Source organism: Psammomys obesus, unplaced genomic scaffold (genome assembly GCF_907164565.1).
Source record: "Psammomys obesus unplaced genomic scaffold, mPsaObe1.curated_primary_1811, whole genome shotgun sequence".
In the NCBI taxonomy this organism is placed as follows: domain Eukaryota; kingdom Metazoa; phylum Chordata; class Mammalia; order Rodentia; family Muridae; genus Psammomys; species Psammomys obesus.
Window position 1 is genome coordinate 554,227 of NW_026592509.1, and position 27,643 is coordinate 581,869.

At 53.6% G+C, this 27,643-nt stretch overlaps 1 protein-coding gene across 2 annotated transcripts in view; it reads left to right on the top strand.

Annotated features, from left to right (window-relative positions):
• Abcc8 (ATP binding cassette subfamily C member 8) overlaps positions 1 to 27,643 on the top strand; it is a 69,493-nt gene that overhangs the window by 28,562 nt on the left and 13,288 nt on the right. The window contains exons 11-24 of one of the 2 annotated variants that reach the window (XM_055613452.1): positions 7,589 to 7,629; positions 8,783 to 8,928; positions 9,779 to 9,884; positions 9,992 to 10,108; positions 10,435 to 10,510; positions 11,064 to 11,169; positions 20,633 to 20,665; positions 21,051 to 21,089; positions 21,948 to 22,046; positions 22,939 to 23,023; positions 23,720 to 23,800; positions 25,232 to 25,369; positions 26,537 to 26,662; positions 27,468 to 27,567. In XM_055613452.1, coding sequence (XP_055469427.1) covers positions 7,589 to 7,629; positions 8,783 to 8,928; positions 9,779 to 9,884; positions 9,992 to 10,108; positions 10,435 to 10,510; positions 11,064 to 11,169; positions 20,633 to 20,665; positions 21,051 to 21,089; positions 21,948 to 22,046; positions 22,939 to 23,023; positions 23,720 to 23,800; positions 25,232 to 25,369; positions 26,537 to 26,662; positions 27,468 to 27,567 — 1,293 coding nt within the window. The remainder of the gene's footprint in view (positions 1 to 7,588; positions 7,630 to 8,782; positions 8,929 to 9,778; positions 9,885 to 9,991; positions 10,109 to 10,434; positions 10,511 to 11,063; positions 11,170 to 20,632; positions 20,666 to 21,050; positions 21,090 to 21,947; positions 22,047 to 22,938; positions 23,024 to 23,719; positions 23,801 to 25,231; positions 25,370 to 26,536; positions 26,663 to 27,467; positions 27,568 to 27,643) is intronic. The other variant, XM_055613453.1, reaches the window with a different exon arrangement.

The window sequence follows — 27,643 nt, forward strand, 5'->3', positions numbered from 1 at the left end:
GTGTGTGTGTGTGTGTGTGTGTGTGTGTGTGTGTGTGTGTGTGTGTGCGTGTGCGCACGCGCACATGAGTGCAGGTGTCTAAATACCAGAGGCACGGCTTTCCCTGGAGCTGCAATTACAGACAGCTGACCCGCCTGGTGGAGACGGTAGGAACAGAACTGGGCTTCTCTTCAAGAGCAGTCCATGCTCTTAACCATTGAGCCATCTTGCTGGCCTGGAAATCAGTTTTTGTAATTCACTTATGCAAATGTGTCCTGAGAGCCTGCTGCGTTCAGGGTTCTGTGCTAGCTTTTAATACACACATCGTTCTTCATGGAGCGGCCACAGTGCTGACAGGCAGCAAACGGACAGCAAGGGTTTCCACTTCTTCCGGGCATGAAAAGATTTCAGAGTCAGACGGAGATGCCACTGTCCCAGGGAAGCCATCATCTCCCTAGGGCATGCAGAGGAAAGGACTAGCTGTCCATACAGAGCAGGAGCCCAGGCTAGCCTTTTGCTCTGCATAAAACCGTATGGGTTTCTAGAGATACACATATGGAAACCACTTCAGAGAACCTGTCAGACACAGCTAACTAACAACAAAGAAGTTGAAATCCAGAAGATTTCACCATCAAAGAGAGATTTGGCAGGTTCAAAACCATAAGAGAAGGCTATGGGGGTGTCTCAGGGGGGAAATGACTGCTGTGCCAATGTGGGGACCTGAGTTTGAATTACCAGCACCCCGGCCCTCCAGTTCTCAGAGCAGGTATGAGGCACTTCATGAGATGGGGATGTTAGTACAGACATCTAGAGAAGCCAGGGCCCCAGACCCAAGCCCGCCTTGTCTCCATCAGCTCTGACTGCCTTCCCAGCCTGGAGCTGATGCACAGCTCTGCCCTGAGGACAGCCTGGTGAGCGATAAAGAACCAGATACTAAGGAACGAGATTAGTAGGGGGAGTGTCTCCCCATAGCTAGAAGACACCCTCTCCCAGCAATACCATGGCTCAGATAATGAGGCAGTTTCAGCATGGCTGACATGGCGAGGAGGAAAAGAAACAGCAAGGAACTGGGAGCCACTGTGTCGCCAGAATTCTAGGCACAGTGGGAATCAAAGTAAAGGCAACCCTGAAAGCTTATATTTACTTTCTGGGTTCCAAACTGCAATCTGTATTGTGAGTAAGCAGCATCTTAGGATGCTGCCTGGCCCCTAGGCGAGTGCCGGGCCATCTGACAGGTGCTATTTGTTGTATCAGGATCTTGGAAGATAAGCGAAAGCCTTGGGACTCATGGTTAGTAGGATCTGAGGAAAGGACCAGAAGGAGAAAAGGCCCCTGGAACCAAGTGGTAGCTTCCCAGAGCCCTGGACCTAGCCTAAAGGGACAAGCAAGGCAGCACAGGCTGGTCCCTGGAAGGGGAGGAGGCAGGATTGCTGTTATTCTAATCATACATAAGTACAGACTGCTACATGATAATCCGTGCGTACACACGTGTGATGATTAAATCAGAGCTGCCAGCATTTCCATATCGGTAAGCATTTGGTCTATAAATTTTGATTAACATAAAATAATCGTACATATTTATGAGGTGCAGTTGAGGTTTCAATATGTGCTCAGAGTGGGCATACATCAAACCAGGTCATTAATGTACCCAAGCCCTTATTGCTGCTCCTGTTAAGCTCTTTGGAGATACAGTTAAGTCATTCAGAAAATATATTAAGATGTTATTGTGACTCGTAGTCCCCCAAATGTGCAGAGCAATACTAGAAAAATAAGTCAGACCCAGAAGAGAGCTGGGGAGAGTTCTTGCTTGTGTGGAAGCTCTAAGAAGTCCGCCTTGGGGCTGGGGAGGTAGAGGATTAGTAAAGAGCTGGCCACACAGTCATGCGCCCTGAGTTTGATCTGCAGCACTCATATATGACACAGCAAGGGGAGGGGGCTGTGCTTGAAGCTCGGCCCTGGGGAGACAGATACAGGAGGTTCCCTGAGGAAGGCAGTCCTAGTGAGCAAGCCCAGGTCCCATGGAGAGAGCTGTCCCAAACAAACCAAAACTGAACAAAGGACACCTGATGTTGCCCTCTGGCCTTCTCTGTCTCTCTCTCTCTCTCTCTCTCTCTCTCTCTCTCTAACACACATACACACACACAGAGAGAGAGACAGACAGACAGACAGACAGACAGACAGACACAGAGTCTCAATGTAGAACAATGGATGGAGAGAAGATAGTGAGAGGCTCCATAATAGTATAAAGCCCAGCTAAGTGCCATCCCCCCCCGTCCTTCAGGAGAAGGCAGAAAGCCCAGCATTGTTTGCATGGTGTCTTTGTCCTTGCTGGGATGTCTCTTCTGGGAGGGAGTGGTCTGGTGGAGGCCTCTCCTGTCTTCAGACATGTGCTTCGTGCTTCAGTGGGTTTTTGCTGTCCCTGTCTGGACTCCTGGCTTCTGTTTCCAGGGATCAAGGCACAGGACATTAGGCTGAGCTAATGGGAATCTCATGTTCTTGCCCTTGGTGCCAGCATGGGGCACATGAAAGAGCCGGGTGTTTGTTTCCAGATGGGCCCAGCCTGGGGATTCTGGATGGGCGTCCAGTCTGGTTGTATACACACCCTGCAGGCAGGCTGTGGGGCAGACATGATTCTTTCTGACATTTGTGATGGTTTCACTGACAGGGTCACCAAGAGTTCTGGTGTCCTGGCAGCTCCTAGGGGGAGAAGAGCTAATCGAGATCTGGGAACATCCGTATCCAACACTTTGCAGAGGAGTGACAGTCAGCCAGCCAAAAATGCCGCCGTCCACGTGCAGGCATGCCAGCGCTCTCTGTGCTGAGCTGTGCTGGAGCCCTGAGCATGAGGAAGGGGTGGGCACGACTCAGGCAGCCTTAGGGCTCATTGGTTATGACCACCAGCACGCTGTGCGCGTGTTAGAGCCACGAGGTCAGTCCCGGGCGCCCTGTCTCCTGTGTTTCTGGCATGGCCCTGCCTGTGGCTTTTTTTCTTTCTAGCACTTCTTGGCCGTCTTACTTACCTACGGTCTCCTAGGTGCCAGGCCCTGTGTTTGGCACAGGGTGAGAAAACACGCTGGTTCTAGCCAGATGCTGTTCATAGGGAAGCCCGCCATGCAACAGTGCAGTGATTGATGGAGCAGAAGGTGCCCCTAAAAGTTATGAGTCTTAGGGGGGGGTGGATGTGAGGACGCTGGAGGTGGTGCCCTTAGTGGTTTCCCTGGGATAACTGTGAGTTACCCACGGCTTTGAGGTGGGGAAAATGATGGTGGGTTCCAGGGCAGCCTTTTCAATAGAACGAGAACAACTCTGAAAAAACAGTGTGTCAGTGGCCAGGCTTACCCCTGGGGCAGGGAGCTGGGAAGGAGCTTAGGTAGCCTAAAGACATGATTGCCATGTCTCCCAGGGCTCTGTGCTCAGGGGCCTGGACCCCAGACAGGCAATGCGAAGGTCTCCGGCTGTGTCTTGGAAATCAAAAGCTGGAAATCAGCTCTGCCATGTGTGAGGACTGGGGACAAGTGTTCACAGGAAGCAGCACAGTGGCCCTCCACATGCCACACACTGCCTGTCTCCCTCCATTTCCTCAGTGGAAGCATAAGCCTTTTGTGTTGTTCTTGTTTGTGCCTTTGTCTTTGTGAGAGCCTTTCTTACTGGTCCGGAACTTACAATGTAGCTTGAGGATAGCCTTGAACTGTGAGCCTCATGCTTCTATCTTCTGGGATTCCAGGTGTGTACCACTCCCAGCTCCCGGCCCCTCCTTTCTCCAGCTCCCCTCCTTCATCACCTACCCTTCCCTCTGCCAGTCAGTGCAGAGGACCACTGACCTGGTTTGGCAGGAGGCTGGCTGAGGAGGAGCAGAAGTCAGTCCTGCTGGGGCCTTCTGATGCTCCTGTCGCCCCAGCATCGGGGTACCAGGCCCGGGCTTCCCTGTCTACTCTGCTGGCATCAGACAGAATGGAAAACAGCCCCCATGCACTTCAAAACACATCCCCCTTCCTCCCGGCACAGCTTGCCACCAGGACCAGGCTGAGTGCCCCACCTCCTACCCTCCCCCCACAGGAGGCAAAGCTGGGGTTAACCAGGGCACGAATGGCCGCTGTGCCTCCCTGGCACATGAGTTCTGAAATATTTATAGTAACTTAGGAAATGAAAAGCTTCTGGTATTACAGTGCCAGACTGGTACCCACAAGGCTAAAGTACATTCCTCAGAGAGCCAGGGGAGTGGGGCTGGGTCTGCCGTGGCCTGGGTGGGTTTCTGCTCCGAGGTGGGAGTGGAGAAGGCTAGCATAAAGGTCGGCTCAGGGCAAAACTGTAGCGAGGGAAGGATGCTAAAAAGTAACTGCTGAATTGCGAGAGAGGAACTTTTTGCAATGGCCATGCCTCTGTACCATTGCAGGTGGACCTCACTTTTACAGCGGCTTTTCAGGCCTCTTCGCTAATGAGCTGGGTGTAGTGGCACACACTGCAGTCCTCACACTTGTGACCTAGAGATAGAAGTCCAGGAGTTCAAAGTCATCTCCAGTTACACAATGCATTCAAAGTCAGCCTGAAAACACATGAGACCCTGTCTCAGCCAAAAATCACACACACACAGACACACACACACACACACACACACACACAGACACACACACACACACAGACACACTCATACATACACGCACACACACACACACACACGCACACACACACACACACACACACACACACAGACACACACACACACACACACACACACACATACGCACTCATACACACACAGACACACACACAAGTACACACACAAGTACACACACGCACACACACACTGTTCTAGTTAGCTTTCTGCTACTTTAGTAAATACCATGACCCAAGGCCAGCTGGGAGAAGAAAGGACGCATTTTGCTCACACTTTCAGGTCACTGTCCATCACAGAAAAGTCAGGAACCATGGGGACACCGTTAGCTTGCTGTCTGCTCGTGTTCCGCTTGTTTCCTGCTCAGCTCGTTTCTTAGCAGCCTCGCCCATGTGCCTACGGACGGTGCCGCCCACAGTGGGCGGATCATCAGTCCAGACAGTCTCTCACAGAGGAGGCCGCAGCCCCTGACCTGGACGGCCCTTCAGTGGAGGCCCCCTCCTCCTGGGTGACTTAAGTTAACAATAAAAGCAAACCAGAGCATATACCGTTCTGCTGTCCTCTTCCTGAGACATCGGTCAGCCCATAGTTCACACTTGCGTGTGGCCCAGGAAAGTGGGCTCACAACCATTGCCTTCCTGCTGCCTAACCCCCATTGCCTGCCACGCCCAGAGAAGGACAGAGCCCCCGCCCCCCAGTCTGCAGCACTGACACCCCCAGGCGAGCACATTCCCCCCTGGGTGTTGGCAGGATCTTCTGAGGGTGAGCGGCTGAAGAGCAGCAGCCCGCCCCCAACTCCCACACCTAAGGGGACACGGAACTTCCTGCAGTGGTCATCCCTGGGGGAGGGAACTGGAAAATCACATTCTCGTCTTCTCCTGCAGCAGCCAGCACGACACAGAAATTAATTCTGTCACCAGCAGGCTCCACATTGCTGCATCAGCTCTGAAATGTTCATTTTTAATGTATTTATAGCTTGTCTTTTCCTCAAAGGAGTCCAGGCATCTCTAAAAATAAAGACAATAAAACAGAGAAGTACAGATATTTTAAAAATCCCGACCAGGGGGGAACTGCATTAGAATAAAATGTCAGTTATCACACACTTTCTGCCTGCCAAGTGTCCCCAGAGCTGTTCACTCACTACGGGGCCCCTCCCCCGCCAGGAGTTTGCAGCCTGCCTCATTCTGGGTGGTCTGTTGCTACAGCTGGAGCTGTGTTTTGTGGTGACGGTGCCAAGGCTGTCACCACCTTGCTGGCCTGATAGCCTGCCTCCCTTTCTCTTGAGTGATTATTTGGGATAAATGTTCCGGAGACGGATTGCAGGGTCAGCAGGTTGCGACTTCTCTGTCACTCTGGATTCACAGCACTAGACTGTTTTCTCTGTGAGTTGTGTCAATCCCTGATCCAAATCGCAGCAGGTTTCTGTGTGGATGGAGGGCTGGTGGATTGAGGCGGGGCTGAGAGGGTGAGACACAGGTACCTCTGCCACTGAGCCCTTCACCTTAGCCTTGTCATGATGGACTGGACAGGGCAGAAGAGAGGCCTCTGTTCCTCTCGAGAGGGTACCTTGGAATAACAGGCTCCGTGGGCAGGAGCCATGCCACCGCAGGTGTGTGGCGACGTGGCTGCTGACAGTCAAGGGTGCAGGCCTGACAGGTGAGTATTTCCCTGCAGGCATGGCTACACTGTATCCCATCCCAGACTCTCTGTTAAGTGGCTGTAACCAGTAATGTTTCTACTCCTCCTGAGATAAGCCTCCAGCAGGGTGGTGGCACCATAGAGGGCAGTTGAAACATGGTCGTGGTTAATACTGGTATTGATTAAATGCCTTGAAGGCTTGCAGGAAGATTACCACCACTGAAGGGCTTCAGCCGTAATAGCAGGGCATTGCCATTTCCCCTTCCACGTTAAAAATTCCCTCAGAGAAGATATAAATCTCTTTCCTACCTGCTTGATAACTCCACCAGGAACTTGCTTGTCTTCCCAGCAAGTCAGGGGCTTCCTGGGAGAACAATATTTGTCCCCCTTGATTGCAAGGACGTTGCATGCCCTTCCAGGTTGGGAGTCTCTGAGGCAGTGGCTACAGCTCCAGACATCTCTGGGAACTAGCTGCTGCAGGGTTCTCGAAGTAAGGAGATGGCCAGGCAGCATCTGGACTTCAGAGTTTCAAAGACTTTGCTGTTTAGCAGACAGGACCCATGCAGGAACTAAGCCTTTGGCCTTGGTTACAGCCCCCTGCATCCTGGTCTTTGGGCTTTAATCTGGGTAATTCAGAACCAGCTTCCCCAACTCCCATCCTTAGGCTTGCCTGAAAGAATGACAGAAGGGTGAAAGAGAGCCTGAGCCCACACTTAGAATTTTTTTCATTAGTTAATTAGTGTGTGTGTGTGCTCATGTACAGGCATATGCCATGGCACACGTGGGAAGTGAGAGGACAAACTGTAGGAACCCATTCTGTCTCTGTACCTTGTGGGCTCCAGGGACTGACCTCTGGCTGTCAGGATTGGTGGCATTACCCACTGAGCCAGCACATCAGCCCCTGAGGCTGGACTTGTAGCAGAAAGAGGAAGGGGCTGCCACGTCAGAGAGCAGCTACCCACCCTGAGCATGGCGTCCAAGCCCTAGATCTAAGGAAGACCCCGATTTGTGCCCTCAGTCTCTAGTCTGAAGGAGTCTGAAATCCCGCCCAGTCTAGAAAGCGTCTGCACTGCACAGGGTCATGCAGACTCTCTAGGTACAGGAAGGAACAGCCTTTGGGGACCCTGAGACTGCAGCTGTGCAGCCAGTCCCACCATGGAGCTTCCTCTGCCGCTTCTTCACAGGGCAGAAGCCAGGGCCCGGGTGAGGGGAACAGGAAGCCCCGGGGAAGCAGGGAAGGAGCTGCAGGTGCCTTATCCACAGATGCGCTCGCCCTGGTGGCAGCCACCCTGGCGGTAGCCACCCTGGCCGCGTTGTCCTCTCCCTCCTCCCTGACCTCACCTTGTGCTTCCTCCACAGTATTCATGAACACAGCCATCCCCATTGCCGCCGTCCTCATCGTAAGTACACCTTTCTCCTCTGCACCGGGCTGGGGGGGGGGGGGGCAGGTGCAGCGCCGTCCAGGTCCCACCGTTGTGCACAAGGACCTCAAAAGTTGTGTCCGCACCCCACCGGACAGGGCCTCTGCCTCAGGCCCTGGGGTACACGAGACAGAATAGAGGAATGAAACCCTTTACAAATACTATCGGGGCCGGGCCTGAGGCTCGGTCGGTAGAGTATTTGTCTAGTGCACAGGGCGCCTGAGCTCCAGGCCAGCACCACACAAGAAGAGGAGGGGCAGCATTGTGGTTTATGAAAATTTTAAATGGCTATGCATTGACACATAAAAATGAGACATGTGTTGTGGAAGTGATGGGGAGGTCAGGAGAGGAGTGAAAATGGAGGTGAGCCCTCCACAGCCCGTACAGCGTCGTCAGGGCGGTTCTTTCTCCCCCTTTTTAAAGCAGACGATATGTCACTTCTACAGAAACAGGACTGTGTCACACACACAGTTGTGTAACCTGCTTTTTTAGCTTTAGGAACATGCCTCGCACAGCTCCTGTATCGTGGACACGATGTGCCTCTGACCAAAGCTGTGCACAAGCCTCGCTGTAGAGGCGGGCCACGTGCCCTACAGCAAGGCCGGGTCCCCGGAGCCCCCGCCCCACCCCAGCCTCCCCTCTGTGTCTGCTCCAGAGTGGAGGTTCCTTTAAAAGGTATCATTATTTCCCCTGAGGCCGGCATTCCCACACAGCCTGAAAGCGCAGGCTGCAAGGCATGCTTGGAAATTCATTTTCAGTGTGATTTATTGAGCGGATTCCTGGCCGGGACTCTGGGAACTGTGCTGCAGAACCAGCCAGGTAGCCAGGGAGAGAACAGGGAGGCCGCACTGTAGCAGCTCTTTTTCTCCAGACTGCAGGTTCAGCTCCGGGGCTCCTACCTGCGTATTCTTGGCACAGAGGGGAGGGACCGGAAGGCAGCAGCCCCACAGCCAGCATGATTTCTGGGGACACTTCCATGGGGTGACTAAGGAAGATGACTGTCTCTAACTGAAAGGTTCCCCACAGTCCTGATCATCTCTCAAGCCTTCTTTCCAGGCCGTGGCTTCTAGTGTGGGGGGTAAGGGGACCCACACCCTGAGTCACAGCCTCCTCCCTATGCCTTTATCCACAGACCTTCGTGGGCCACGTCAGCTTCTTCAAAGAGACGGACTTCTCACCCTCCGTGGCCTTTGCCTCCCTCTCTCTCTTCCACATCCTGGTCACGCCGCTCTTCCTACTGTCTAGTGTGGTTCGGTCCACTGTGAAAGCCCTAGTGAGGTGAGAGAAGGGTCCAGGCAAGGATATCTCAGAGCTGCCCTCCACAGGACACGCCTCCCTGAGATCTGGGCCTCTTCTGGGCATAACGGGAAAACTATGATGCCCACATAGCAGTTAACACGGTGTCTGGCATGGAGTTCATGCTCCCCAGACACCAGCCATTCCAAATAACTGGCCTTAATCCCAAGTGATCTGGACCTAGCCAACCTTAACTTGAGTGGTTTAACCAATAAAACCCAAACCTTCTGAGCCCTAACATGCAACTAACCAGCTTTAACATTAAACCGACCCAAACGAAGCAAAGGTACCGCCAATCCAGACTATTCCAGATGGCTAGTCAAACTTCTTTTTTAAGTCTCAGGGGCTGTGGAGTGAACTCAAGCGCTCACCCAGTATAGGCAAGGCCTGGATTCCACCCCATCACTGTAATATATAAATGTGTATATAAGCCTGCGTGTTGTACTGCACACCTGTCACCCCAGAAAGGAGAGAAGCCGAGGCAGGAGGATCAGGACTTCAAAGCTGTCCCTAGCTACACTAGTAAGTTGGAGGCTAACCTGGGCTGCTTGAGACCCTGCCTCAAAACAAAGCAATAGAAAAAAGAAGCAGTGAGGGGAGGGGTGTCAAGATGGCTTAGTGTATAAAGGTGCTGGCTGCCAAGCCCGGTGACCGGAGTTCAGTCCTCAGGACCCAGTCCTATCACGTTGCCCACTGATCAGCTTCTGGGCAGCACAGACTGTATGGGACACACTTAGAACCAGCACTCACCAAGAGCTGTTTTCTCAGCTCACACCTCCCCTCCCCTCTTCTGCCCCTAGGGGTGAAGGGTATGTCTTTGCTTCCTCTGCAGCGTGCAAAAACTGAGTGAGTTCCTGTCCAGTGCAGAGATCCGTGAGGAGCAGTGTGCCCCCCGAGAGCCTGCACCCCAAGGCCAAGCTGGCAAGTATCAGGCGGTGGTAAGTGTTCAACCTCCCCCTGACATTCCCAGTGGTTTCATCTGAGTCCTGCGCTGGCCTTCACATTTCCCCCAGAAGGGGGCGCCTCACCTCTCCCCCGTCCACAGCCCCTGAAGGTTGTGAACCGCAAGCGCCCAGCCCGGGAAGAGGTTCGGGACCTCTTGGGCCCGCTGCAGAGGCTGACTCCCAGCATGGATGGGGACGCGGAGAATTTCTGTGTCCAGGTGAGTCCTCAACCCTAACCCAGCCTCAGCACCATCTTCCAGGAGAAGCCTAACACCCTCAAACCTGGGTTCTGTGTCTTCTATACAAAAGCCCTCCCCTACCACCTGCCAGGGGAAAGACAAGGCCAACAGCAGGGAACGCCCTCCTTACTCTCTCTTTGGTGCCTCGGCAGGACTCAGCCCCCACTGCCCTGCCCAGGAAGCACTGGGGGGCTTAGAAGTAGGATCCACTGATCTTCACGGGGGAGGGCAGGCAGGGGCACTCCACACTGAAAACCTGCTTGCCTTTCTGTCGTCCTCTGCACCGTGGCGGGGATGGACAATAGATCATCGGAGGCTTCTTCACCTGGACCCCTGATGGAATCCCCACTCTGTCCAACATCACGATCCGTATCCCCCGAGGTATGACCCAACTCACCCCTCCAGACCCCCTCCAGATGTGGCCCCATATCCTAGACAGAGAGGAAAAGCCAAATCAGGGTTTGCCGAGCACCTGCCTTCTGCTGCCTAGCTGGGTGTTCTGAGGTCTGAATTCTAGACAGAGGCTACCACACCCAACGTCAGAGCAAGACAGTGACACCATGATGTCAGACCATCTGTTGCCAGTGATGGTTTAACAGGTGTCAGACTTGAGGAGTCTAGGAGGATTATGGAAATAGAGGTTCTGAACATGGGCGTGCCCCCATCAGCCCGGTGGCAGAGGGCCATGGGTAGGAGCCAGCGTGGCTCGTTAGAGGGACTGCAAGGAGCTGTGTTCCCATGAGGGAGCGGTGCGGGGGGAGCAGGGGTGTCAGGGGTGGAGGACGGGCCTGGAGAGAAGAACTCGGGCAACTCCAGAAGGGAAAACTGGGGGGAAAGGGATTTCATGGGGATTCCAGGCTGGGGAGGGGGTGAGAGTTGCTCAGGCTCCGCCCAGCACTCTCCCCTAGCTGCCAGCTGCCCTCTGTTGCCACAGGCCAGCTGACGATGATTGTGGGGCAGGTGGGCTGCGGCAAGTCCTCGCTCCTCCTCGCCACCCTGGGGGAGATGCAGAAGGTCTCGGGGGCCGTCTTCTGGAACAGGTAACGTTTGCCTCTCTTCCTCCAACCATCCATCTCTGCGGAGCGTGCACCACTCATTTATTGGATGCCTGTGAGCACCGAGTGGGCATTGAGTGCTATTGTTTTTCTCATACTGTCTTTACTAGTGACCATACAGCCCTTGCTGTGTGGGGTGCCCGGTTCTTTGCACAGTTCTACAGATGAATGGATATCAGCAGAGTATTATTACCAGCTCTCACGTTATAGATGAGAGCTGTGTTTGCCCTAACCCACACAACTAGCAAGAGGCAGAGTGGAGATTCGAACTCAGTTCTCCTCACTCTTAAATCTCATAGTTCCTGGGCAGTATTTCCTCCCTGCCAACACTGGCTTCAGGTTTTTCACCAGCAAAGCAGATGGGGACCATTCAGAGAGTGTGTGGAAGGCCCAGAGGTAGCCCAGACAGACAAACGCTGGTTTCCAAAGATCACTGTCTTAATTAAAAAGCACCTGAGGCAGGGTCCATCATGAATCTATTATTTATACCCACCTTCTTCTAAAAGGCAGGAGTGGGAAAACTGAGGACTGAGGAGGGTGGAGAGGCGTTCAGAACCTGAACAGGAGATAGCCACAGCCACCCCCACAATGCCCAGCTCTGTGCCCTGCCACTGCCAAAGGAAAGAGGTCCCGGTCCCCCAGCTGGGGTTCACAGCTCTTATTCAGGCCTAGGGGCTGCGGTCGATTCATCAGGAGGGCAGCTTGCCCTACAGGTCGTTTTTTAAAGGAAATTGCTGAAGATGACAGGTTTTGATAAACCCGAGCAGAGAGCTGAGCAGAGACAGCAGAGCAGAGAGAATTGACTAGAGGCTTCATTCAGCTCACGGCCTCTTTTTCCCAAATTATCCCTGCTTAACAAGTCTCCCTCTCTGGTGAGGTGTGGGCCAGCAGGTGAACCCTTTGGGTTCCTGTTTGGGAGCGGAGGCAGGACCACCTCTGCTTGCCATCCCACTGAGAGGTTCCTGGGCAGTTCCAGGAAGGGCCTGGGCCTGGCTTGAGTTCATTGTGCCAGCTGTGATTTCAGCAGCTCCTCATGGCTTCCCGTAATAAGCCTATCAGCCGTGTGTCTGTGACAGGACAGGCGCCTCAGTGGGCTGTGAGCCGAGGATAGCAGCCAGTGTTTACTGGGTCTCTGCTGCAGGCTGGTCGCTCAGCAAGCGGGACCCACCAAAGCCGTGTATTACTTTGTGGCGGCAGCAACTGGGGCTCTGGACGTTTGGGTCACTTTCCATCAGCGTGTTGGAGCAGGACCCTAGGCTTGGCCACTGCCCGGGTCCTGTTCCCAGGGAATTAGTCTCTAACTTCCATGTGGAAGGCAGTCTGGGTCCAGGTTCTAGAACGGGTTGCAGAGTTCAAACCTGGCGCTGCCCGTTTTCCTCACTGCTCGCAAGCCAGCAGGCCTCTGAGCCTGGCTGCTCTCTCCCTTCATCTTCTCTCTACCCCATCCCCACCCCACACACATCAGCTCCTCTGACCACCAGGGATTCAGCTGGCTCAGCCCCTGCCTTTCCTCAAGATGCCCCAGTGCTTGGCGTCTGGCTGCCGCCCCAGCAGGGGTTTGGAGGAGCCTCTCTGTGGTGTCTAAGGCTAGGTGCCTTTCATGTACCAGACCCTGAGCGGGACCCCCAGTGTCCCAGTCCCCCACCCTGCTCTCTCACTCAACAGATGAGAAACTGAAATGAAGCAAGTTACCGAGTTCTTATCATAGTGGAAGTAGAATTTGCAGCCAATGTACCTGTGAGCATCCGCTGTGTGCTGACATGAGAAGCTCAGGAGGAAGTAACTGTTCACCAGATGACCCAAAAGTAGCAGCCTCTTCTCTCCTTCCCTCTCCCTCTCCCTCTCTCTCCCCCCTCTCTCTCTTCACACACACACACACACACACACACACACACACACACACACACATGCACAAACACGCACACACACACACACGCACACACACACATGCATGTACCTTCACAGAGCCACTGCATGAATCCTCGGGCTTCACACTCATCAAAGCCCACCTTCCTCGGTGGATGTCCAGGCCTGTGTGAAGCCAGGAGGAAGACTGGAGCCAGGATTGCTCTCCTCCATGGCCCAGCTCCCTTGAGGCAGAACAGGTTAATCATAGCCATCCCTAGGTGGCTGTGAGAATCCATTTCTGGATCAATTCAGGCTCTGGCTTCTTCATACCAACACATTAACTCACCCCAAATATGCTGATCTGTGATGCCAGACCCTGTGCGTAGCAACAGGAATGCAACGATACTTAAGACTTGGCTCCTTGCTTAATCCCAGCACTCGGGAGGCAGAGGCAGGCGGATCTCTGGGTTCAAGGCCAGCCTGGTCTGCAGAGTGAGTTCCAGGACATCCAGGGCTACACAGAGAAACCTGTCTTGAAAAACAGAATAGGGAGGGCAAGACAATCAGTGTGCCTCCAGAGAACCCAGAGATCAAGGAAGCCTGTGGCTGAGCTGGGGGAGGCCCACTGGGAAGCACCTTGAGGATGGGTAACGGCAGGGGTGGAAGAGGAAGGCATTCCAGATGACCCCAGATGAGGTCACTGCACAGGCAAAGGCTTGCTGGCATTAAAGAGCGTGGCTCTGGGTCCTGGAGCACTGGGTGTGTGGGATACGGTGAGGAGGAGCTGATGAAGTGAACCCGACGTAGATTACATGTGCCGGGCCTGGCAAGTAACGGGCCGTACAAGTGGCTGTTTCTGATAAAGGATGATGGAGTGGGGGAGGGGACCAAAGGGGAGGCCAGCTAGGAGCTCATTAAATGGCTGCACAAGAGAGTCTAGCTCGCTGTGACCCTGTTGGCTTCTGTTATTTGTCCTGCAAAATCCCGGGGTACCCCTGTCTCCACCTGTACGTCTATCTTGGGGCAATGAGCTAAGAATGGGAGCTGTACGTTGAACCCCTCTCATTCCTGGGAGGAGATCCGAACCTAAGATATTGGACCTTGGTTCTTCAGAGGGGTGATGCACTTGCAAAGTGCACCAAGAACAGAACAGCTTTTGACCCAGAGGCCCTCCTTGACAGTGCATGCCTTTCAGCTGGAGGCAGGGGCCATGGCAGGACGATCTTCCTTACCAAGGCCAAGCCCTGGTGACCAGGCTGCCAGAAAAAGTCCCGGGGAGCACAGGGCAGAAGCTGGGAGATTAGGGAGGTGCGGCATGGAGAACGCTCCGGGGAGTTGGAGCTCGGCGTGGTGGTGCAACCGCCAGGACCAAATGAGCTAAGTATGGCTGAGCAGGCAGGAGCAGATGCTCCGGCCCAGCTCCCCGATCAGATTTGATCTGTGTGTTTTGGAAAATTCCATAAGCGTCCTGTACCAGTTTCCCCTTTTAACCCATGGGGGTGATGAGAGGATTAGCCTAGCATGTAGCAAGAGCCCTATAAATATTATGATAAAGTTATTATTCAGCCATGTGTCTCCTGCCAAGAACAAAATCCCCATGCTGTACCCCAGCCTGTCTCCCAGGAGAAGCCATCGAAAGCTCCCTGGAGACAAGCACCACATTTTATTTTTCTCTCTGAATCCATAGCCACTTTACTAAATGAATTCATTTACGAATGAATGAACCAGGGACAGCTAGGGACTGTATTAATGCTTCTCTCTCCCACAAGCCTTTGCCCAAGTTGCTCCCTAACCCAAGCTCCTAACTTCTGCGCCCACTTTGGGAAGGAGCCAGCCCTGTAGATTCACCTCACGCTCTGTGCGGTGATTGGTCTGTGTGGCTCTGGGCCCCTTACAGACCCATGCTGTTCTCCGGGAGCCCAGGACAGGATCTTGGCAGCTTCTCCATTTAACTAAGGGAAGGAAGGCTGGCTCTTGCCCCCAGGTAACTCCAGGTAGCTAGAACTGTGTGGAAGAAGCCCCAGGATGGAGAGCTATCCTGAGCAGACCGTGGTGCTGGGACTCAATACCTGAGGAAATAATCTAAAGTGTGGCTCCCACGCTTTCTCTTTCATGAGTCATCAGCTTCTCCCTGGCTTCTGGAGGCAGTGAACTGTCAACCCGGGAATTTGAAACTCTCTGTGTTATCTCTAAGAAGAAAACATGTTAATAAAAGTCAATATTAGCAGACACTCAGGTACCATTCATTTCCCAGGAAATGAGTGTAGTCCCTACACCAGCCTAATTTCTGATGGTTTTGGTCCCCCAAAACCATCAGGAAGTAGGCCTCCAGAAAGCACAGGGTGGGGGAGAAAGTTCCCACCCCATGAGGAAGTACAAATCTTGTTTTGCCAGGACTCCTTGCTACCTTCTTCCTACCTACCATCTGCTGAGGCACCCACATGTGACCTATGAGTGTGTCTGTCTATGCCCAATAACGGCCTTCCTTGCTTCTGGGCCTTTCTCAGAGCCTGCCTTTTGATTTGTGGTATTTGGCTCAAAGTTGCCTGACTCCCACTCTTAGATGTACCCAGGTGTGCCAAGGAGAGACTGGGGACTTGGGTGTCCCCTGAATCTCCTGGAGGTGGCCAGTGGACAAGAGACTTGGATAGGGCCAACCAGGCTTGGGAACCAGGTGGCCTCTTGAGTTCTGACTGGGCCACTCCCTTGCTCTGTGGCCGTGGGCAGGTGACGCCAGCTTCCTGGAACTTACTTTCCTCCTTTAAGGCAATGAAACATACCCTGCCTTTTTCGTCTCAAAGCTTTTCTGCCTTGGCACCGACTGCGCAGGGGGCTGTGGGAGGGAGAGACAGTGGAGTTTAGAGGCCCTGGGAGTCCTAACCTTCATGTCACGTTCCTCCTCTCCCCCTTTATTTTATTGATGGGGTCTGGAACTAAAGCTGGGGCTCTGAGTTACTCTGCACCGTTGTAATCAATACCTGAGGAAATAGTTTAAGGCAGGAGAACAAGCTGTTCTGGCTCATGGTTACAGACCTTTGCATCTCTGTGAGCTTGAGCCAGCCTGGTCAACATAGCAAGTTCCAGGTCAGCCGGGCCACACAGTGAGTGAGACCCTGCCTTTAAAACAAACAAACAAAATCCACAGTCTTTGGCTCAGTTGAGTCGAGTGAGGCATACCTCATGGCTGCTGAGGAAGGGTGAGAGAGCAGGCAGCTTCATGGTGGACAGGAGGCAGAGGGAGAGGGAGAGAGAGGACGAAGAGGGCAGGGACAAGACAGTTACATGGTCTCAATTACTACATATATATATATATATATATATATATATATATATATATATATATAAAATCCCTCTCGTTTTGGCATTACTACATATATATATATATGCCAAACGAGAGGGATTAGGGGCTGGAGAAATGGCTCAGCAGTTACCGCTCAGAGGACCTAAGTTCGGTTCCCAGCAGCCATACAGGGAAGCTCACAACTGCCTGGCACTCTCGTTCCTGGGGATCCAACACCCTCTTCTAGACTTCCTAGGAAACTGTACCCATGTACACATACCCACACAGACACACAAATACACATCATTAAAAATAAAAGTTAGATGCAGCTTAAATTAAGAAAGATGCGCAAGTATTAAAGAAGCTAAACACATGTCCTATCTCACCTCCCAAGTTCCCATCTTTTTCATTTCGTACATTTGAATAGCTTCCTCAATTCTCTAACTCTTTGGTTCCCCCTCCCTTTCTCCAGGGTCTCTGCCTTTTGTCTGTCTGTCAGATTCACCCATCTGACCGTGAGCCCCTGCAGGCCAGGCTTTGTGCCCTGGTGTAGCTTGGCATGCGGAGTGCAGGCCCAGGGAGGAGGAGACCGCAGAGAGACTCGCTCAGCAGCGGCCTGCTGTCGGGGGCAGCGAGGGATGCTCTGACCTAGCAGCACTCAGGAGGCAGGCGCGTGCGTTCCCGGGCTTTGCCGGACAGTGAACTCCAGTTTGCAGGAGTCCCTGTCTCTGAGGAACCTTAGGACCTCTGGTCTCTAGCTGCATGCACCAGCATGAGACAGGCCCACATGAAGAAGTACATAGAAAACACATGCACAGGTGCATGCCACGCACACACTCCAGCAGTGAGAAGAAGGCGCTGGCCGCGTGTGCTACTCCGTACTTTAGATACACAGGGTCTTAGTGAGGCCCTGCCAGGAGCTTGGGGCTACCGTAGAAAGAGGTGAACCCTGATCGGCTCTCCAGCTTCTCCTCTTCGACTCTGTCGCACAGAGCCCCTTCTCCAACCCAGAGAGCCTCAGTGTGCTCAGCTGTAACGTGGGAACAGGATGCAGTTGTAGGGTGAGACCGTACTGAGTGCAAACTCCTTGGCACTGTGCACAGAAATGGCCGCCAGCAAGAACTCAACCCTCGCTCTCTCACTCACTCACTCACTCACTCATGCACCCCTTTCCTCTCTCCCTCTTCCCTAATGATTAGTAAGCCTGTTAACAAACTCATTTTTCATCTTTAAATCTTTATTTTTAATTTTTAAAAATACTCATTTTACATCCTGATCACAGCCCCTCCCTCCTGTCATCCCAGTCCCACCTCCCCACCCCCTCCTCACCCTTCTCCTCAGAAAAGGGGAGGAGCCCCCCCAAACCCACCCCGGCCCATCAAGTCACATCAGGACCTAGTACATCCTCTTCTATTGAGGTCAGACAAGGCAGTCCAGCTAGGGGAAAGTGACCCAAGAGCAAGCAACAGAGTCCATGTCAGACGTGACCCACGCTCCCCTTGTTGCTGGGGGACTCACATGAAGACCATGCTGCCCGTCAGCTACATATGTGTTATGGATCTAGGGCCAGTCCATGCATGCTCTCTGCTTGGTGCCTCAGTCTCTGTAAGCTCCTATGGGCCTAGGTTAGTTGACTCTGTTGGTCATGTTGAGGGGATTTGTCCCCTCTGGGACCTTCTATCCTTTCCCCCCCTCTTCCACCAGACTCCCCTAGATTTGTTTGGCTGTGGGTCTCAGCATCCGTTTCATTTCGCTGTTGGGTGGAGCCTGTCAGAGGAGAGTCGTGCTAGGCTCCTGTCTGCAGTCATAGCAGAGTATCATTAATAGTGTCAGGGGTTGGCGCTCTCCTGTGGAGTGGGTCTCAGGTTGGGCTAGTCATGGATTGACCATTCCTTCTTTCCCTGCTCCATCTTTATCCCTGCACATCCTGTAGGCAGGGCAAATTTGGGATTTAAGGTTTCTGGGTAGGTTGATGTCCCCCTCCCTGCACTGGAGGTCTCGCCTGCCTAGGAGTTGGCCCCCCAGTTTCCATGTTCCCCACAGCTAGGAATCTCAGCTAGAGCCACCCCCATATCCTCCCAGGAGCCTACTCTGTCTCAGATCTCCAGCTTGTCTCAGAGATGTCCTCCCCCCTCGGTTTCCCTTCTCTCTCCCAGTCCTCTCGCCTCCCACCTGTGCTCTCCCCCATCTGATCCCCACCCTCGTTCTGCAACCACTCCCTCTCCCACCCAGTTCCCTCCCTTCATCCACTTTCAGCATCCACTCTCTTTCCCCTTCTGAGTGAGATTAAAGCCTCCTCCCTTGGGCCTCCTTGATACGCAGCTTCTTTGGGTCTGCGTACTGTAGCACGGTTATCCTGTACTGTATGGCTAATATCCATTTTTAGGTGAGTACTTACCGTGTAGTGAGTAGCTCTACCTCAGGACCGAGCTATTCCACTCCTGGGCACATTCCCAGAAGGTGCTCCACCGTACCACAAGGACACTTGCCCAACTATGTTCATGGCAGGTTTATTTGTAGTAGCCAGAAACTGGAAACAACCCAGATGTGAACTGTGGTACATGGTACATTTACACAATGGAATACCACTCAGCTATTAGAAACAAGGAAATCATGGCATTTACAGGCAGATGGGTGGAACTAGAAAGCATCCTCCTGAGTGAGGTAGCCCACACCCAGAAAGACAAGCTCCATATAGTACAGATCTGTCACGTGCTAAGCACCGTGGGGGCTGGAAAAGATGTTCTTCCTGCCTTTAAATCCCTCTGGGCACACAGGCGCTGATGGAGAACAAGGAAGTCCATTAGGAGAGCTAACAGAGCAAGATGATCAGGGCTGAGTCAGGGCTACGGGGGGAAGGGGTGATAAGTCCTGGGAGGGGCCATAGAGATGCAGACCACAGCCTTTGCTACCTCAGAGGAAGTCTTCCGAGAGAAACTCTGGCTACGGCCACAGAGCAGGTGCTTGTCAGCTCTGGTTTTCCGTCTCATGTCAGTGGTCTGCCTAGGAACTGTGGATCACCTTGATAGGTTCAGGGTTGGGAGAATGGACAGGGACCACAAAACCCAGAGGACAGGGCCGGGGACTGTTGATGACAAATGTGTCACAACCTTACTTGGTCCTGACCCAGAGCAGGCTCTTGTCATTTTCAGGCTGTGTGACATTAAATAAGTTACTCAGCCCCTCAGAGCCCAGATATATGGGCAAATGGAATTGAGAAATCAAAACAACTCAGTGTGGTTATCTGGTACATTAAAGTGATCGTTCTAAGGTTGGAAAGATGGTTCCGAAGTTAAGAGCTGCTCTTCCAGAAGACCCAGGTACAATTCCCAGCACCCCCAGGACAGCTCCCGTCTGTCACGTGTGCAACTCCAGTTCCAGGGATAGGACGCCCTCTGCTGACCTCTGGAGTTAGCAGGCACACACATGCTAAACAGACGAAGGCTAAATACCCATACATAAAAGTAAATAAAGAAATATTAAGAAATTAAGTGACCATTCTGTTACAGTGCTTATCAGTACTTCTAAAAGCTCAATAAGTGACGGCTGCCTTCACCGTTATTAAAATAAGATAAGTGGGTGCAGAGGTTCAGGTCCGTAGTCCCAGCGCCCGATGGGCTGGAGCAGGAAGACCAGGAAGTCAGGGTCATCTTTAGCTACAGAGCAAATCTGAGGTCAGTCTGGGCTGCGTGGAGGCCTTGTCTAAAAATACTACTACTACTAATTTAGGAACTGTAGGCATCAAGCACGAATACAGAGATGGTTGGTTTTTCCTCGAGTGTGTCACAAATCACATTCCATTGGTGGAAGGCTGAGAGGTGCTGAGCGGGGACAGGAGAAAGACCACAGAAAAACCGGGCCCCACGACTCAGATTCCTGATTACGAAGGTGCCTCTCACTGTGGGAGGATTCCCCTCCCTGCGCTGACAGACTCGAGGAAACCCCAGGTCTGAACTGCTTGTCACGCACGCTGATACGCTCCACTTCTGAAAGACGGTTGCTGCGGTTATTTCTGAGCCCCAGTGTGCAGCGATGGAGACTGTGGCGGCAAAGCCCCGCTCCTTCCCTGAGCTCAGGTGTCCCGGTGGGAAACCTCCTTGGTGCCCACCCAGGCTTGGTGCTGCCCTAGGACTAGGCCAGGAGCGCCAGCCGAGCCTGTGCTGCCTGGAGGGTCCTCAGCCAGGTGCTGAGATCCGGATGAGTCGGTTCTGCCACAAGGCCGCCACCCCGGCCTCTGGAAGGTGGGGGGGGGGGCTCCTCTGGGAAGCTGTGCTGGAAAGCAGTGGGAGTAACTGGTGTTGATCTTTCTGTTTGACCCAGCAGCCTTGCAGACAGCGAGGGAGAGGACCCCAGGTACTGCCTCGGGGCGGGGTTGGCATGGGTGGGGTGGTGTGACCTGTGGGTGGGGATGCTAAGAATGAATCCACAGTTGCCCTGTCACATGTTCTCAGGAAGCATGAGCTAAGCCATGCAGTTCTGATGAAGGAAAAAAACAAAAAACAAAAAAAACAACCTTAGCTGTGACAGTGCTTTGTACTCATCCCAGGCCTGGTGGGGTGAGCCTGTGATCTCATTTTCAAGGTCCGTGAGTTCAAGGACAGTCTAGTACCTCATATGAGGCTGCAGGCTGGGTGCCAGGGGCTTGCAGAATAAGGAGGCTAGTTTGAAGGATCTAGAAATCCCCATGGAGGGCCCAGCCCATCAGGGGAGCCTGACCTGTGTCTCTTCTCCACTTCAGCAGCCCAGAGCGGGAAACGGCGGCTGACTTGGACGCTAGGTACCTGTGCGGACCATACCTGCCTGGCTGGCAGGCTTTCTCCGAGGCTCCGGGACTGTGGCGCCATTGTGGCTGGGAGCGGCTGTAGGAGGAGCTCTGTGCTCCACTCCGGCCTGGGAGTGTGCACATCTCTGTCCACCATGCGTGGTCATTCTTGGCAGTTTCTGCGGCGGAGGGAGTGGGAACGGGCGGGTGGGCTTTGGAAGGTGCAACACACTGAATGTGATTTCCTTGGCTCTGCTTCTGTGAAGAGCCCAGCAGCTGCCGAGGCCGTAAGGAAGCCAGGCTAAGGAATTGCTTGGTTTGGTGACACTTGGGGTTCTCCCTGCCTCAGGGTTGAGATGGGGCTGGAGAAGGCCCATGGGGGAGGAGGAGAGAAGTCCTGTACCGCCTGAGGCTTGGGCTTTCCAGGACTTCCTCAGAACATTGTGCCAAGCCTTGCTGGAGCCTGCAGAGGCTCCTCTGACCAGCGAGGTTTTCCTCCAAAGGCCTGTGTCATGAAGGCCCTCCTCACTCTCCTTAAATGAGCCAAGTCCTGGATCTCCTCGTATACCATGTGGTCAGTGAGGGTCCCGAGTCTGGCTGCCACACCGAAAGCCTTGCGTGTGGCTTCGGAGTGGGTCCCTGGGATGGCAGAGGCACAAAGTGGGGTTGGAGGGAAGTAGAGATCTTTCTGGAGGACTGAGTCCATCAGGAGGATCTTGACTCGTGTTACACAGTACCCAGCACAGATTCCTGCCACATGCCCTGACTATCAGCATGTCCACCCTCTTGCCCCAGTCTAAGCCACTGAGTGGCTTGACAGCTCTGAGAATGAGCCCCATGAAGACCCTCACCCTCACCACCAGTTTGTTCCAGGAGCAGAGGCCCTGTGGCCTATGCATCTCAGAAACCATGGCTGCTAAATGCCACTGTGGAGGAGAACATCACCTTCGAGAGTCCCTTCAATAAGCAACGGTAAGAGCCTCCGGGAGAGAGACTGCGGAGGGCTGGCTGTGGCCCCTGGCCCGGCATCCTGCAGTCCAGCCAGCACCAGCTAGTCCATCTGGGAAGGGTCCAGATGTCCCCGGGTTCCAGCATCCCCTGCCCATGTGTTAGAGGGGGAGCGGGCACAGCTGCCTTGTCTAGCTAGGGCAGAAGTGGGGGTGAAGTGGGTTTACCCCACTGTCTGCTCTAGCCCCCCCACACACCATGACGCTCCTTGATGGCAGTCATAGCTAGCACTTAGCAGTTACCTAGGTGCCAGGCTCCTCATATCTGTGCTTCTCCCTGACACAGTAACACTTATGCCCATTTTACAGAGGAGGAAAAAGGCTCTGAAGACTAAGTAACTTACCCAACGCCAGGCAGTAAATAGCTGAAATGGGTCTCAAATCCAAAGCTGCCTAAGGGCACGTGTCACCAAGAAACCCTGAAGTCTCCACAGACGCTGGCTGGCACCTGCTCAGGCTAAGAGCTGGCCAGAGAAGCGTAAAAACAGGCTAGGCAAATATTTGATCAGCCACCATCAGTACCACCTGCAAACACTCAGCAGTGATTTTCCCAGATGGTGCGCCAGCAGGAGCTCTGGTCGCATTTCCTGCTGCTCGGGGGCCTCATGCCCCCCTCATCCTTCACGCGGCCTATTTGCTCCCATACAATTTCATCCTTCAAATATTTGACTTGCCCCAGGCTGTGTAAGCACTGCCCCTAGCTCTTTCCTGCTCTCGTGGTGTTTGCTTGCACAAAGCAGGAAGTGCATTAAAGCCATCACTCACGGGGGCGTCAGCCCACAGCCTAATGACCACACAAGGACTGAGGCCCTGCTCTGACCAGGCCAAGCAGCTGACTCCCTGTCCTTACTCTCCAGGTACAAGATGGTCATTGAAGCCTGCTCCCTGCAGCCAGACATGGACATCCTGCCCCACGGAGACCAGACTCAGATTGGGGAGCGGGTTAGTGGCAGCAGCCCTGCCCCCACCAGGGTTTCCACTGCGCCCCAAGGACCTGCGTGCCCTAAATGGATGGTGGAATAAGACAGTGGAAAGGGCTGAAGAGCTTCAAGTAGAACGAAATTATGATGACTATTGTCCTAAGTCATGTGACTTCTCCTGGGGAGACATAAAAAAAACATCTCTATTCACCCCAGATATTGTAGCAACAACAGACTAAAACACAGTTCCATCCGAGTCTGTCTTAGGGAGCCCATGAGTCTCTTGGGGTTAATTACAGGGGTATTAGTGACTCACCCAAAGCCGCTCCAGTATGGATGTTAACTCACAAAAGCTGCTTCCCCGCAGCAACCTGCACAACTTACTCAGCTTTCCCAGTTGGAGTCTCCCTTCCACAGCAATTGCTCCTGCTGATATAACCATGGGGAGAGTCCTATAAATCTTGTAAGTTTCCGGAGCTTTCTGAACCTTGTGAGTTTTCCTTGCTTCTTGAATACCATATAGTTCCTTAGCTCCCTGAGCCTTATATGTCTCCTTCCTCCATCCAGGAGAGGATGCTTCAGTTTGGAGGCATATTTACACGGCGGCATGGCTGGTGGGAGAAGCCCAGCCATCCCAAGCTGAGGATGACTACATCTCTCTGCACAGTGAGAGCCTGAAAGATTGAGGGCACAATCTTTTCCTCTCTCTTGATGACAGGGTATCAATTTGTCTGGTGGTCAGCGTCAGCGAATCAGTGTGGCCCGAGCCCTCTACCAGCACACCAATGTTGTCTTCTTGGTGAGTGTCTCAGATGACCGTTCCCTTGGGCCCTCACCTCTGACTGCTGCCTACCTGGTTCCCGACACTCATCATCATCATCACCATCATCATCCAGCAACCTCTCTAACTAGGAACAAAGCTCTCCTACTAGAGCTACTGCCTTTATCTTACTTATGGAGAAACTGAGGCAGGCCAGAACAGTGCTGGTAACCCATTGTGTATTTCCATTGAGCCCTTCAATAACCTCAAGAGGAGGCAAGCTGTGGTTAGAGACGGTGTCTCCAAAGGACAAAACTGTCACCACAGATGCCCAGCTCTCAGAAGGCAAACACATGGAGTAGGTGACACCACTTCCCAGCTTGTGCTCAGGTTAGATACTGGGAACAAATTACCGAGCTGTTTTTCCAGGGAACTCAAGTTGCCCTCAGAACCCTTCTTAACACAACACTCAGCCATCAAACATGAGATAAAACCTGCTTACTTCATGCCAAGCTCTGTCAAGTGCCTTGGTTGATACTGAAGAATCTTAAGACCCAGCCCTTGACCTCGAAGATTTGAAGTTTGATTAAGGAGACAGACTCCCATGCATGCAGGAAATATAGCCGGTTCAAAGCTATGCTGTGTGGCCCAGACCATGAGAAAGCTGTGATGGCCAGAGTGATCAGGGAGGGCTTCCTGGAAGATATTCTTGTAGAGTCAATTAAGCCAAAGGGGAATGGGGCGTTCAGACAAAGACCCAGCACAAGAATCCTCGGCTCTCTGGTCCTGGCTTCGCCTCTCCCCCTGCCCCTCGACACCCACAGCACTCCTCACCAGCAATGCTTCCTGTGCACATTCTTAGACCTAACACGCTCAGCAGTTGATGGAGTTCTAGGTCATCCAAGGCCCAACTCAGTCCAGCAGGTACTCTCCCCTCCCCCGCTCACTGAGTCCATCTCACAGGGTGTGAGATCCCGGGGGCCCTGCAGGCAGGCGTGTACAGATGATCAGAGCTGGCTTTACACCGAATTGTCCCTGGGACAGAGCTGCTCAGGGAGGACACAGAAGGACGCGAGTTTGAGTGGGCGGAGAGTGCTTCAGTATGCACACGGCAGAGCAGCGCGCCACACGGCAGAGCAGCGCGCCACACGGCAGGGGCAGCTGGGCGAGGGTGACCTAGGACGGAGGGAGCTTGGGAAGGACAGGTGGGAAGTGAGGCTAGGAAGGAAGACGGGGCAGACTGGAAGAGCCTGGGGCATGGTGCTGATGCGTTCATAGGAGGTGGGTTAGCACTGATGGCTTAGGGGACAGGAAGTGGCCTATTTAAGGGAGATACGTGAGACAGTGACGCTCCGCTGAGGTCAGACAGGTGGTCCACGGCCACACAGCTGACCGGCGTCAGTGCCTAGATCAGCATCTCACGCCCACCCGTCCCCCACGCACCTGCCTCTACCTGATTGTCTCTCTCAGGATGACCCTTTCTCCGCTCTGGATGTCCATCTGAGTGACCACCTGATGCAGGCCGGCATCCTTGAGCTGCTCCGGGATGACAAGAGGACAGTGGTCCTGGTGACGCACAAGCTACAGTACCTGCCTCATGCAGACTGGGTGAGGGAGCACAGGGCACCAGTGATGGAGCCATGGGGGTGTGGCTCTGTGCAGGCCAGGAGATGCTTATAGTCCAGAGACTCGGTGTCACCGAGGCCCGCAGACATTCCCTGCCTGGCTTGGTTCCCTTCTGGCGTCCCTTGGGCCAGCACCAGACGGCCCAGGGAGAAGCAGACACTCTGTCTCTACCTTCTGGAAAGCCTCGTCCAGCCTGTTTCCCCTAGCTGTAGATGCTCCTGTTTAGAGGGGAGAGTCAACTCCCCAGGCCGTTGGCCTTCGGGATGAGTGGGTAGGAGCCTCAGTCCTGGAGAATGCAGTAGTCCTGCAGACAACACCACTCCCTCAGAACATGGTGTTGTGAACCCCAAGCCCCTCCGACACCCCCTTCTCCAGTAGGTAGAGATACAGTTACTCTCCATCTCATCGGGAATCACTTAACACTAAGATAAAGATAGTGGGTCCTTGGGAATCTACACCTGCTTGCTCCTATACCAAAATAGCCCTGGACAGCAGGGAATCTGAGACCCTCTCTGATCTTCAAGTCGGAGCCAAATAGGCCTGTTAATTAATTTCTCTCAAAATAAATCTTCTTGTGGAATGAGAGCCTCCTCCACTATGAAAAAGACAAAAAAATAATTCTGAAAGCTCTTAAAACAGGTAAAATGGCTTCACAAAGCAAGAGGGTTGTAGTTGAGAATGACCCTGAGTCCAGAAGGCAAACATGGAAGTGCCTGGTTCTTTAAGGTAGCTGTGCACAGGACCCCGGGACAGGCTGGGCGCCAGCTACTGGTGGCTCTGCGTGGCGGTGTCATTGGGTGCTTCATGTAGAGAGTTGGCCAGATTTCAGAAGGACACAGCACAGCCACTTGGGTTAACAGGCGTGCTACCACCAATTGATAGAACCTACCACAGAAGCAGCTCAGGACAGCACACAGTAGGCCTGCTGAGCAGACAGAAGCCGACGTTGGTGGGGTCCTTTGGGTAGCCTGCCACGCTGGCTGTGGTATCCTTACTGTCTCTGCAAAGGCGCCCACTGAGAGGAGTGTTGGCAAGGGTGGGCTACCTGACCACACAGGCAGGGGGTGGAGGTCGCGATCCTCAGAGTGTGAGGGCTGCTGCAGCTGTCAGACCCAAGCGAGCACACCTGCTTCGTGGCTGCCCTGACAGATCATCGCCATGAAGGACGGCACCATCCAGAGGGAGGGGACACTCAAGGACTTCCAGAGGTCTGAGTGCCAGCTCTTTGAGCATTGGAAGACCCTCATGAACCGGCAGGACCAGGAGCTGGAGAAGGTGAGAGTTTGGGGGCCACGCAGCCGCCTCTGGGTACACGGTACAGCTAGAACTCACAGGCCTGCCTGACTTCACTGCCTCCACGAAGTCTCCAAAAGCAAGGGGGAGGGTTGTCTCGAGCCTCCTCTGCCAGGGCAGGCTGGCAGCTGCGCAGGGACCCAGCACAGAGTCAGGTGCATGCAGACACCCACATACCATGAAAGACTTTAGTGAAAGGGGGAGGGAAGGAAACCAAAAAGTCCCAGAAGAGCTGCGGCTCCCTTCGTCGCTGGGCCACCACCAGGGTTGTTTCTCTCTGTCTCTTTGTCCCACGGCCCTCGAACCGGCCCCAGTCTCACAGCAGCAGGGCTGGGTCGCAGCCCCAGGGTTTCCTTCTGCAACCAGCAAGTATTCTCATGGTTCAGCAGAACCTTGTCATCCAGTCTGGTCACATGCGCCCTGACTGGATGGTTACAACTAGGATGCTGGAATGTGAGGATTAGCCAGTCTGTGCTTGTGTGTCTGCCTAAGCTGCTTGAATCTCAGAGCCTAAGAACGGGAGGAACAGATGCACACCTGGGATCCCAGCACTGGGGAGGCTGAGGCAGGAAGCTGGGAAGTTCAAGCCTAGTCTGGGCTACAGAGACTTCCTCTTACACAAAAGAACCCCCCAGGTGTGCTGTTAGTTGATGAAGAGAAGTTAGTTCTGGCGGGAGGAGCATGTGTGCGTGTGCACCCTCCCGGAGGCAGAGACCCCGCCAGTCGTCCCTAGCGTCACCCCAAGCTCTACTTTGCACAAGCACACTCTGAACACACTGTTTTTCAGGAGACAGTCATAGAGAGAAAAGCCCCCGAGCCGTCTCAGGGCCTTCCCCGTGCCATGTCCTCAAGAGACGGCCTTCTGCTGGAGGAGGAAGAGGACGAAGGTATGACCACCAGCCTGGGGGAGCAGCTAACAGCATGCTGGTCGCTTTCCTTCTTGCCATGTCAAAGTACCCGACA